We start from the raw sequence: 12,450 nt of genomic DNA, 5'->3' as shown, positions 1-12,450 counted from the left end.
CTCTCATGTATTTTCACATATCCTGGGAAATGAAATCTCTGGTCACAGTGTGAACACTTGTAAGGCTTTTCTCCAGTGTGAACTGTCTGGTGCCTTCTCAGCTCAGCAGCATTAACAAAGGTCTTCCCACAATCAAAGCACATATGTTCCTTCACACCACTGTGTCTTTTCTGGTGTTCTTTTAAGCGACTCAGCAAACTAAAACACTTTCCACACAAAGAACACATGTGAGGCTTTTCTTTGGTATGAATTTTCAGGTGGACCCTTAGGATTGAAGCTGATGTAAAACTCTTCCCGCACTGATCACATGAGTACGGCCTTTCTCCAGTGTGGATCTTCATGTGACCATTAAGGTTTCCTTTGTGAGTAAAACTCTTCCCACACTGATCACATGTGTGCAGTTTCTTTCCACTGTGGATTGTCATGTGCCGCTTAAGAATATCTTGTCGTGCAAAACTCATCCCACACTGATCACATGTGTGTGGTTTCTCTCCAGTGTGGATCCTCATATGTATTGTCAGGTTTGATTTTTTTGCAAAACTCTTCCCACACTGATCACATGTCTGCAGTTTCTTTCCACTGTGGATTGTCATGTGCCGCTTAAGGATATCTTTTCGTGCAAAACTCATCCCACACTGATCACATGTGTGTGGTTTCTCTTCAGTGTGGATTATCATGTGTTTCTTAAGGTTTACTTTACGTGCAAAACTGTTCCTACAATGATCACATGAGTACGGCTTCTCTCCAGTGTGGATTTTTATATGATCCTCAAGGTGTTTTTTTCGTGCAAAACTCTTCCCACATTGATCACATGTGTGTGGTTTCTCTCCAGTGTGGATTTTTATGTGATCCTTAAGGTGGTCTTTTCGTCCAAAACTCCTTCCACACTGATCACATGTGTGTGGTTTCTCTCCAGTGTGGATTTTTATGTGTATATTAAAGCTATCTTTTCGTGTGAAACACTTTCCACATTGATCACATGTGTGCATCTTCTCTCCACCATGAACCCTCATGTGAAGACTTTTTTTGTTTGGTAATCTCTTTCCAGTCTTTTTGTCTCTCCTAAATGACTTTTCTCCAGTTTTGACGTGATGATTTTTCTCCTCTCCTTCACTCTCCTCGATCTGTTCCATGAAGCCTAAAATAAAAAAAATAATGTTTTATTTTCATCCATCTATTCTCCGAACCACTCATGGGGCATTTGATTTTTTTAGTATATCATTAAAGAATTAAAGGGAAATGACAAAGTGAACTCAAATATAACACTAGAACAATTGCAATACTGCAAAACAGTGAATTTTGGTTACATTTTAATAAACAATTATATGTCCCTGGAACTTTTCATGAATTAGGCACATTGATCAGTTGCTCTTTTTAAAACAATATTGGCACAAACCCTTATTTTAAAATGAATTTAAAAAAAATTAAATGCATTAGCACTGACCCACTGAATCTCAATCCAATCTCAGCTTTTACACAAACCATAGTGAAAGTGATATGTGTGTCTCGTACATAAATTTGTGCTCTGCGTATAACCCAATGTTTCCCAACACTGTTCCTGGAGGCATCAGAATTCCAGATTTTTCCTCGCACCTCCTTTCATTGACATTTGTTGAAAATAAAAAAATGACGAAAGAAAATGTCAGTTTTAGACTCCAGTTTGTACCCAGTTCATAGAAAGTGTCCTGTGTATTACTTGATATTTTAACTAAATGACTTTTCATACTACAAATATAATGACTTTTAATGTTCATTAATGATGATTCAAAAATAAACACCAACCTCTTTGTTCTTCGGTCTCTTCATGTTCCATTCTGCAGGGTTCTGGGTCTCTCGTGTCCTCAGTGTTCAGCTCTGCTTCACTTCTAGACTGATGGGAATATTACAGCATTTATTGGTGAGTTGTGGGCGGAGCTTAATTGAAGGCGAGTTGTTGTGGGAGGAGCTTGAAGCTGTGGCAGGAATAGCAGGGGCCTCTTTCATAAAACAAGTTATGAAACAGGCCCCAGATCTGCTAAAATCCAAAATAATCAGTTAATGAATTTATGTTTTTATTATTTCACACATTTTAAGCATTCAGTGTTTTGGGTCCACATTTTCAAAGATGGATAGATAAAAGTGAAAGTTCACATTCTATGAGTTTTTTTTATTTGCCAATCTAATATAAACCTTAACCTTTTCATTCGTTTATCTATCATAAGAACAAACTAACAAAGAAATAGGTGAATACCCATACATAAAGAAATCAAATATGAAAATATATGAATAAAATAGAATAATAAACTGATTCAGAAGTAATTGTACAGATGTGTAAGCAACAAAAAACATTTAAACTTAGTTGAACTGCAGTTGGTTTCAGTCTGTTTAGACCAATTGAATGAGCTTTAAGTGGCAGTTCACAGGTGATTTGAAGACATCAGCATCATGAATGAGGTGAAAACAGGAACTATTAGCATGAAATCAGCTCTTCTGAAAAGCTTTACATGATCATCAGCAGAGATTTCACTGTATTCACACTTTAATTGTTTACATACAGCATTTGAATAAAGACTTTATTATTACTAGCAATATGAGACATTAAAATGTGTCAAAACAAATACAAACACGCTCAAAAAAATATGACCATGGTTACAGTATTTTTCTGCCTACTTTTTGTGTGGGAGACCGTATCATTAACCGCTAGAGGTAATTAACCCTAAAAAGAGCAAGACCATAAAGAAACATTAGAAGAATAATTTACTGCTATTTTCCATCTTATTGGGACTAGTAACAGTCAAATAATTTCATTATGTGTCAAATATGATTTCTTTATTATTATTATTATTATTTTTTAAACTTGACTCTTATTTTTCAGGATACGTCGCCCCTTTGTGGGTGTAACTTCACAAAAAACAGAATATTGTTACAATATATTATTAACTATTGTAAATCATTTTTCCCCCTAACGTACAACTTCACCATTTACAACAGAGGGGAAGATGCTCCATTATTAAAAACAGTGTGCATTTACTCTTAAGTTGTAGCATCATTAGATATAAGATATAAACTGCATCCCCAGTGAGTTATTATATAAAATAAAAAGGAACATTTTCTCATTTACTTGTCATAGCACTAAAATGTACTTACAAAATATCAAAATGACTTTTGATATCATTCTTATTTATATTTTTATAAGTGTAATTTCTTTGCATGTCATTAATGTAATGTACTAAATCAACTATTCTATGTAAAATTGTTTTGACAATTTAGATGAATAACTTAACCAATGACAGCTAGAAAGGTAAATTTATTCTATATAATAAATGTAGTATATGCAGGCATATGAATATTTACATATTAGCTACACATCCAAACTGACTGATTTCACAATAAAATGTTATGTATTAGAGTGTTTGTAGGTGCATGATTGTCCATTTTACTGTTTTGTTTCTGATGCGTTGTTTGTACTTGAATAGAAGACTGACAATAATACGCAATGGCCATACTTTAAAAAATACACTTCGATATTCCAATCCATTTATTGTCTCCTTTTTGTTTAAAAATTCAAACAGCAACAATAAAGACATTTATAAAAAAATAAAAAATTTAAAAAAAATTAATTTAAAAAAAGCGTCTTTTTAATTAAACATATAACATTCAAAGGGGATACAGTCAAAGCAATAAAATACATAAACAACCAGAATACAAAACAGTAAATACCTAATAACTACTAAGTCCATCACGATGGCCAAAAAGTTTGTTTGACCTTCATACCCAGTCACTATGCTGATTCAACAACATACACTGAACAAAATTATAAACGCAATACTTTTGCTTTTTCCCCCATTTTTCATGAGCAGACTTTTTCTATGTACACAAAAGGCCTATTTCTCTCAAATATTGTTCACAAATCTGTCTAAATCTGTGTTAGTGAGCACTTCTCCTTTGCCAAGATACTCCATCCACCTCACAGGTGTGGCATATCAAAATGCTGATTAGACAGCATGATTATTGCACAGGTGTGCCTTAGGCTGGCCACAATAAAAGGCCACTCTAAAATGTGGCTGCACAAGTTAGGTTTACTTATAATGATGAAATGAAAGCATGTTAGTGCTTTTGGTGCCCAAATGCTGGCGGGTATGAATAATTCACAAAATGGATTGCATCATGAAGTTTGGTGTCAATGTGTACTTTTTAAAATCTTTGATCTGTGACCTATTAAGGGAAGAGTCAAAATACAAATGTTGTAAATACTAGTATTATGTTGTTTTGTTACTGGAATACTGTGATAACCTCTGTGGTTGCTCATCTTCATCCCTTCTTGAAAAGAGATTCTAAAACATTGCATTACATATGTTCATTCACTAATGCTCACAACTCCTTATTTTGGGTAAAAATATGAAAAATAATAGGCTACTTCTCACTAAGTTTCTCTCCAGTGTGGAGGAGGATTAAGATTTCCTGACAAAAAATTTAAAAAATCACTTTAAATGATTTTTAATCGTAATTTATTTTATATTAAATCCTTATACCCTTCTAAACATTTATAGCTACAGGCCTCCTGCATGTTAACAGTTCACGCTGCAGTTTTGCAGTTTTCAGTCAAATATAGGCCTATTGCTAATAATTATTACTTTGTTTAATGTTTTTATTTAGTAATAACAATAATCAGAATTATTAGTAGTCACCTTAATATATAAAAACAACATTTTTGGCCAAATTGTGCAGTCCTACAAACAGGCACAACAAACTACAGAAAAAGTCTGAAAACCTTTCTTGTTACGGTTCAGATTTTGGAATTTACTTGATATTGCCCCTCAGAATAGTCTCTTATAATGTCATGAAGTGTCGTTACACAATGCTATTTTTAATTAATTTGAAATGAAAGAATGAAATTAAATAATATTTATTTTCCCAAACACCTGCTTTCAGATCGTTGTGCCTGAAAATTTTGATGGAAATGTTTTCTGATGGTAAAATGTGATCAGCAATATGTGCTTTGTTAATGTGTGCCTTATTATATACACTGTGGATGTTAATATGCATCACTATTAGTATCTTTTATTTTTAAAGCATCTTATTGTAACACAGTTCATAGATACGGGAAGAAGGAGGCAGGAATCGGCGAACATTCAACCAAGTTTTAATAAAATAACCAAACATAAAAGTAAAGCGGCAGCCCCTCACGGACGACTGCCGCACACAAAACACAAATCAAAGTCCAGGCCTGGTCCTCTCTCGTCTTGCACTGTCGTCACTCCTCCTTTTATCCTTCCGGAGCTCCTCCGTGGGACTCGAGACTGGTGAGTGGCGCAGGTGTCGCTCATTATCATTAACTCCACTGGCCTCGCTCCCTTCCCACGGCTCTTGGCCCCACCCCACTCGTAAGTCACACTTACTTATTAGCCTGTATTTCTAGATCTTTGAGTTGCTGCCTTCACTTGCTTTCAGAATTATCGTATTATCGACATGAATGGCCATCCAAATCTTATTTACAACTGGAGAACTCTTGAGATCATTTTTACACTTGAGTTTCCGAGTTAGGCGGCCCATGAACTTGAAACATGACAGAGGAGAGAAACATAGCTTGTAGTAGTGATAAGTTTTATTAGTTGTACATATTTTACTGAAGGAGAGGATGGAGTGGAAGCCGATCTGACCATATCCTTCCTTCTGATATTAATTATTTTATTAGTATTTCTTGTGTGATTATTAAATCAACTTATTGACCAGTATTTAACCTCCCAGATTGTTTGATGGATATTAAAATTCCTGTTCTATCCTGTATTTCTTTTCTCCAAGATTGATGACTGCATAGTATGTGTATAACAAACCATACCAATAAGATGCTCACTAGAAGCTAGAAAACCTTGAAATGCAGATAAGGGCTCTGTGTGTGTGTGTGTCGGCATCTATTCTCTGTGTCAGATGAGAAGACTGTCTCCTGCCGCCATCCTGATCCGAGCTAAGCAGTCTTCTTCATTTGCTGACGCCTACAATAATTATTTGTAGATATGCTGAAACGTTTACGTCCATATGTGGAAACTGTCTAAGTTTATCTAGTTTTTAGAACCAATCAGAATGTTGCTGACCTATGTATTGACGCAATTAGCATCCTCTGTCAGGGTATAATTATTGGTGTTTTTGAAGGAGAGCAGCCGACGAACTCTGTGTGAGTGTTAAAGCTGACTTCTGCCTGAAACAGCAAACTATTTCTTCAGTAAATGTCTTCGATTGAATCGCATCTTTGACTCCTGATCTTCATTGAACACACCTGGTGATGTATTAATGAAGAATGCTGCAAAGTCGTCAGCTGTTAGAGTTGATGAAGGAGGACAAAGGAGGGAGGAAAATGTTTTAAAGAGCATGCGAGAGTTAGGCGAATTGTTAATTTTGTCATGATAGTATGTCCTTTTAGCAGTGGAGACATTAGCAGATAAGTCAGAGAGGAGTGATCGATATAAATTAAGCTCAGTAGGATTTTGTGATTTGCGCAGTGTTGGGCAAGCTACTTGGAAAATGTAGTGAGCTAAGCTAACAGTTACTCTTCATTAAATTAAGCTTCACTACTAAAGCTACAGCCCTGGGAAATGTAGCAAGCTAAGCTACAGCAACATGGCAAAAGTAGTTTACTACATCTAAGCTATTTTTTTTTTTTAATTAATTTTTATATTAAACCAACATCATACCAAGTCAATGCTCTCTCAGTGATCAATAAAACTGTCAGTCAAGCAGATAGACAGGCATAATAGTTCAGTTTAATTGTTTATTCAACAACTGTTCCAAACCAATTTGGCAACAAAAATCAGAATCATGTACAGGGCCGGATTTACCTCATATTGTGACATTTTTGCTGTCGGCCGGAAACCTCCTATTTATAGTTGGTATTGTGGCTTTACTGTAGGCAATACAGATATATTTATACAAGGGGTAACGCTTAACAATAAGATTAATTAATTAACATTAGTTAACTATTGTAGTTAATATGAACTAAGAATGAACAATACTTCTGCATCATTTATTACATATACATCTTAATGTCAATTTCAACATTTACTAATGCATAATTAAAATCAAAAGTTGTGATCGTTGACATTGGTTAATGCACTGTGAACTAAGGTGAACTACCAACGAACGACTGTATTGTCATTAATTAACATTAACAAAGATGAATAAATACTGCTATAAATGTATTGCCCATTGTTCACTCATGTTAGTTAATTCATTAATAAAATCTTATTGTATAGCGTCACCATATAAATGTATAGGCCTACAGATAGGCTATGTTTATTTGCATAGTTGCATGTGTCATTATATTATTAACATTTCACCAAAATCAAGTTTAAATACGAAGTTTTTGACCAGCGAATGTTTTTTTCCCCATCATTACCGCCACATCAGAGGCAGTATGTACATCGCATTTACGTTTTCATGAACTTGCAGGGTATACAGTTTTTTGTCGTCATGTGGGCGCTCAGTTTTTTTCTGTTATTTGGCCAAAATATTGTATTATAAAAGATTCACACAAGCTATTTGGCTGTGACTCGACAACAAATGATAGACTAAGACACTCTTCTATGCTCCTTAAAAACAAAACAAAAATCAGCCTTTATAAATATAGTGTTTCTCGAATAAAGAAAAAGCTGTACTGTCCAACACTGGATTTGCGCCATAACCTTTCTTCAGCCCTGAGCTTAGACTGATGTTTGTGGAGAACGTCAGACAGCCAAGGGGCAGAAGGGGTGGTACAGGCTGGCCTGGAAGATAAGGGGCAGACATTATCTAAACAAGACGTCAGAGTGGAACAGAAAGTATCAGTAGCACTGTTAGCATCAAGAGATGATAACTGTTTAGGGGGAGGAAGCGAAGATGAAGCCATAGCAGATAGACGGGAGAGTGAACGTAAGTTACGTCGAAAGATGACATGTGGAGGGGTATGTGATGTGTCAGGAATCATGTTGAGGTTAAGAGTGAGGAGGAAGTGATCCAAGGTGTGCAGTGGAGTAACCAGCACATGATCAGTGGAGCAGTGTCTTGTGTAAATAAGGTCCAGTTGGTTGCCTGATTTGTGAGTAGCCATAGTTAACACTCTCTTGAGATCAAAAGAGGCAAGCAGAGTGTGGAAGTCTGCAGCCTGAGGTTTATCTAGGTGGATGTTGAAGTCTCCAAGAATAACTAAGGGAGTAGGGTGCAATGGGGCTAAATGCCCACCTTAAGAAAATATGTGCTATTCACTGCGCCTAAAATGTATAATTGCAGAAGAAAAAAAACGTTGTATTGAACATTAATGGGGCAACAGATTTTGTGTGAAAATAAATCAGTCAAGTTGTTTATTTTGTTGCAAAATCTTATAAATGTATGAGGTGGCAAGAGGGCCCTTTTGCTCCACACACGGTGTAAAAGGCACACGGTATTGATACAAAGTACTTTAGCTAAAATAATGTTGTTGTTGTTGTTGTTTTTTAAATAATATCTAAGTTAATACTTGTTCGACACAATCACTTTAGCAAAGTTTGTACTATTTTCTGCTTATTTTGAAAAATAAAATTTCAGTAAATATAGTGTCATTAAAATGTTAATATACATTTTAAAAAAAAATTTAAATACAGAAACAAAATCATTTTAATAAGTAAAGATTCTGAAAGCATTGAAGGAGATCCAATAATAATTGAATATACAGCTGCATCTCAATAAATTAGAATGTCGTGGAAAAGTTCATTCAACTCAAATTGTTAAACTCGTCTATTAAATAAATTCAATGCACACAGACTGAAGTATTTTAAGTCTTTGGTTCTTTTAATTGTGATGATTTTGGCTCACATTTAACAAAAACCCACCAATTCACTATCTCAACAAATTCGAATATGGTGACATGCCAATCAGCTAATCAACTCAAAACACCTGCAAAGGTTCCCTGAGCCTTCAAAATGGTCTCTCAGTTTGGTTCACTAGGCTACACAATCATGGGGAAGACTGCTGATCTGACAGCTGTCCAGAAGACAATCACTGACACCCTTCACAAGGAGGGTACACCACAAACATTAATTACCAAAGAAGCTGGCTGTTCACAGAGTGCTGTATCCAAGCATGTTAACAGAAAGTTGAGTGGAAGGAAAAAGTGTGGAAGAAAAACATGCACAACCAACCGAGAGAACCGCAGACTGCAGTAATTTTAGCGATTCTCATTTGCTACTTAAATCTACAACATTTTAAAAACACAAAATATTAGATAAAGTAAGCACAGAATCAACTTTGCACTGCTGCATGATCACATCAAAGATCAGACAAATAAACACATGCATCTTGAAAAGGCAGGTGTAGCATTGTCCTCTGGTTTGATCCAGGTCTCTGTCAGGGCCATGAGGTTTAGTCTTGAATGATTAGTAATGGAAGTAATGAAATCAGCTTTGTTGACAGCAGACTGTGACAATTCCAGAGACCAATAGAAAAAGAAAGTAATGTATTAGCAGACATAGGCAAAGTGCGCAGGTTGTTAGGATTGTGCTGTCTACAGTGTGTGATGCGTGGTTTGCGAGTGGTAGTGATAGTATTGATCTGAAAACACATAGTAAGAATGTGTATTTAAAGGTAAAATGATGCGTCCCGTATCAAATCAATATGGCACGCGATTTGTCCCGTATTCTGCACAGGCCAACACATATTTGAATAAACAAATGAGTATTTTGCACTGTTTATAATACTAATAGCAATTATAAATATAGCTGCAAACAGCGATTACGGGGCCAAGCCCCTTATGGTCCTTTTTGGACTTCCGGTTGAGTGAATGCTGGCATGTCTGTCTGCCGCTGCTCTCCGGTGTTTCGTTTCCCGATCTGGATTAAACTCTGTGGCTACTGTGAATTTTGCACCCTGTGTATTTTTACTCTCTGTGAACTTTTGCACCCTGTTTTATAGGACTTTAGAGTATACCGTAAACACACGCTGGCTGGCATGTCTGTCGCTGCTTTTTGCCCTGGCTTCGCTTCCCTCTCTGGATTAATCTCTGTGGACATCGTGCCTTTTTACTCCCGGTTTCTGTGGATTATATTTTATCAACGACTAAGCCGAATTTTTGGTGTTCCCTCGTAATCCTTTTCCTGTCCCTCATTGACCCATCGCGAGCCTTGATCCCCTCATTTCCCCCAGTTTGTTGCGTATCGACCCGTGGGTAAGTTTCCACTTTCTCTCTGGTCTGTTACCGGTTTACTCTGTTTTGGGTTTTAAAGGTCTGGGGCATTCTTATTCGCTCTGCCCTTTTCCTACCCAATAGGGTGGTTCTGTGTGGTGTTCGGGCTAACGCATTTTCTAACATGGTCATGTAGTAGGGACAGAAAAGATGCGTTGTTTTTGGCTTAGCGTTTTCTCCGTGCTGGTCGGTATTTTACTGTTTTTTCAATGTGCACGCCATATTGACTTCACTCGTTGTTTGGATCCTCACAAGTTTTTATCTACAATGGTTCTTTGCTACTCACCTGCTGAACTGGTTCAGTTGAACACATCGTCGCCTTTACCAGAAGGAATCTATAAACTCTGTCGCGGGTTGGGGATTGCCCGTCGCCGACTCTATGTTCATCGCGGCTTACGTCGCAAATTTTGTACTGCCAGTCATCCTCGTACCTTTGCTGATGATCAAATACCAGTTGTTTGGTCTCCTGTCCACTTCTCCCGTGCCAGGTTAGATACTGGAGTTAACTCTGGCAACCTTCTCTCTCTGGAATATTCACCAATACACCCTCCAACTAGACTCATCTCAGATCTTTCTCGGAGTGTGGACCGTCCTGTTAAATTTGGGCTAATAAATGTTAGATCTGTGTCCAACAAATCATTCATCTTAAATGACTTTTGCACTACTCATGACTTGGATTTTCTATTAATGACAGAAACATGGCTTAGTCTTGGTGATACTACAGCACTGATGGAACTCTCTCCTCCTGACTATTCATTTTTTAACTCTCCTAGAACTGCTGGCCGTGGAGGTGGAATTGCAACAATTTTCAGGAACTGTTTTAAGTGCAAACACTTGCCTGATGAAATTTTCCATAGTTTTGAGGTGCAGTTGTTCAAGGTTGATTTTCCCTCGTCCTTGCTCTGTGCCCTGGTTTACAGAACTCCGAAATATAATAAGGACTTCATCCAAGAATTTTCCGACTTTTTGGCTTCTCTAGTATCACGTTCTGATAGTCTTTTAATTGTGGGTGATTTTAATATTCATGTCTGTTGTCACTCAAAACCTCTGGTCAAAGAGTTTTCATGTCTTATGGACTCCCTTAATTTTATACAATCTGTCACTGGACCTACACATCAGAAGGGTCACACGTTGGACCTAGTGTTTTCACGTGGTTTTCCTGTGAATAATTTGGATTTATGTGATGCTGTTATCTCTGATCACTGTCCAGTTATTTTTGACTCTGTATTGTCATGTACTCTGCCTAAATCTTATCATCCTCCTCGTTATTTTAGATGTTTTAATTCCTCTACTGCCAAGTCCTTCAATGATGTGTATATATCTACCCTAATTCCAACTGCTGTGAATGTTCTATCCTCTAGTGTCCATCCTGATGAATTAGTTGAACTTCTTAATAGTACCTGCACTTCCACCTTGGACTCTGTTGCTCCCTTAAGGTTACAGAGATCCAAGATGATGAAAAAAGCACAGCCATGGCTTCAGGGGCCCGTTCGTGCCATTAGACAAGAGTGTAGGCGTGCTGAGAAAAATAAACTTCAGATATCATACGAAATTTTCAGAGATTGTCTTAAACGGTATCAGAGTGCCGCTAAGGAAGCTCAGGAAATACATGTCAGATATAATTGCACAAAATGCAGATAGGCCGAAGATACTCTTCAATACAATTAATGCCTTTTAAATCCTGTTCCTAGTGCTTCATTAGAATTCTCTACTGATTTGTGCGAACAGTTTTAAAACATTTTATCCATAAAGTCGAGGGTATCAGGTCTAACATACCATTTCAAAATTCTTTGCCTCTAGAAATGGTTCCTCATCGGAGCTCTCTATCTCATTTTCAACCCGTGTCACCTTCACAGCTATATGACATTGTTCTTAGTATGAAGCCCTCATTTTGTCACTCCGATGTTCTGCCTTCGCAGATTTTCAAAGAGGTTTTTCCAGCCTTAAGTCCAGTTGTTACTGCTATTATCAACAACTCCTTAACAAATGGAATTGTACCAGCCTCTTTTAAACATGCTATAGTCCAACCACTGTTAAAAAAGCATCATCTTGATCAGCATAATCTCAATAGTTATAGACCCATATCTAAATTATCTTTCATCTCAAAAGTTTTGGAAAAAGTTGTTTATTCACAAATTTCATCTTACTTGAGTACTTTTAATATTTTTGATAGATTTCAGTCTGGGTTTAGAGAATTTCATAGTACTGAATCTGCCCTGGTGAAGGTTACTAATGATATTTTACTTTCCCTTGACTCTGGTTCTTGCTGTATCTTAATCATGCTT

General features: G+C 36.7%; 1 protein-coding gene across 3 annotated transcripts in view; it reads left to right on the top strand.

Annotated features, from left to right (window-relative positions):
- The window catches only part of LOC131536829 (uncharacterized), a 51,626-nt gene that overhangs the window by 13,938 nt on the left and 25,238 nt on the right, over positions 1-12,450 (top strand). For 2 of the 3 annotated variants that reach the window (XR_009270097.1, XM_058769968.1), the window contains exon 5: positions 1,821-1,897. Coding sequence is in view for 2 of the 3 variants with exons in the window: in XM_058769968.1 (XP_058625951.1) it covers positions 1,821-1,897 (77 nt within the window). In the remaining variant the exon portion in view is untranslated. Of the gene's footprint in view, positions 1-1,820; positions 4,037-12,450 lie in introns of those variants that run through there. The other variant, XM_058769967.1, reaches the window with a different exon arrangement.

This window comes from Onychostoma macrolepis, chromosome 03 (assembly GCF_012432095.1).
Source record: "Onychostoma macrolepis isolate SWU-2019 chromosome 03, ASM1243209v1, whole genome shotgun sequence".
NCBI lineage: Eukaryota > Metazoa > Chordata > Actinopteri > Cypriniformes > Cyprinidae > Onychostoma > Onychostoma macrolepis.
This window is presented reverse-complemented; position numbering and strand designations above follow the sequence as displayed.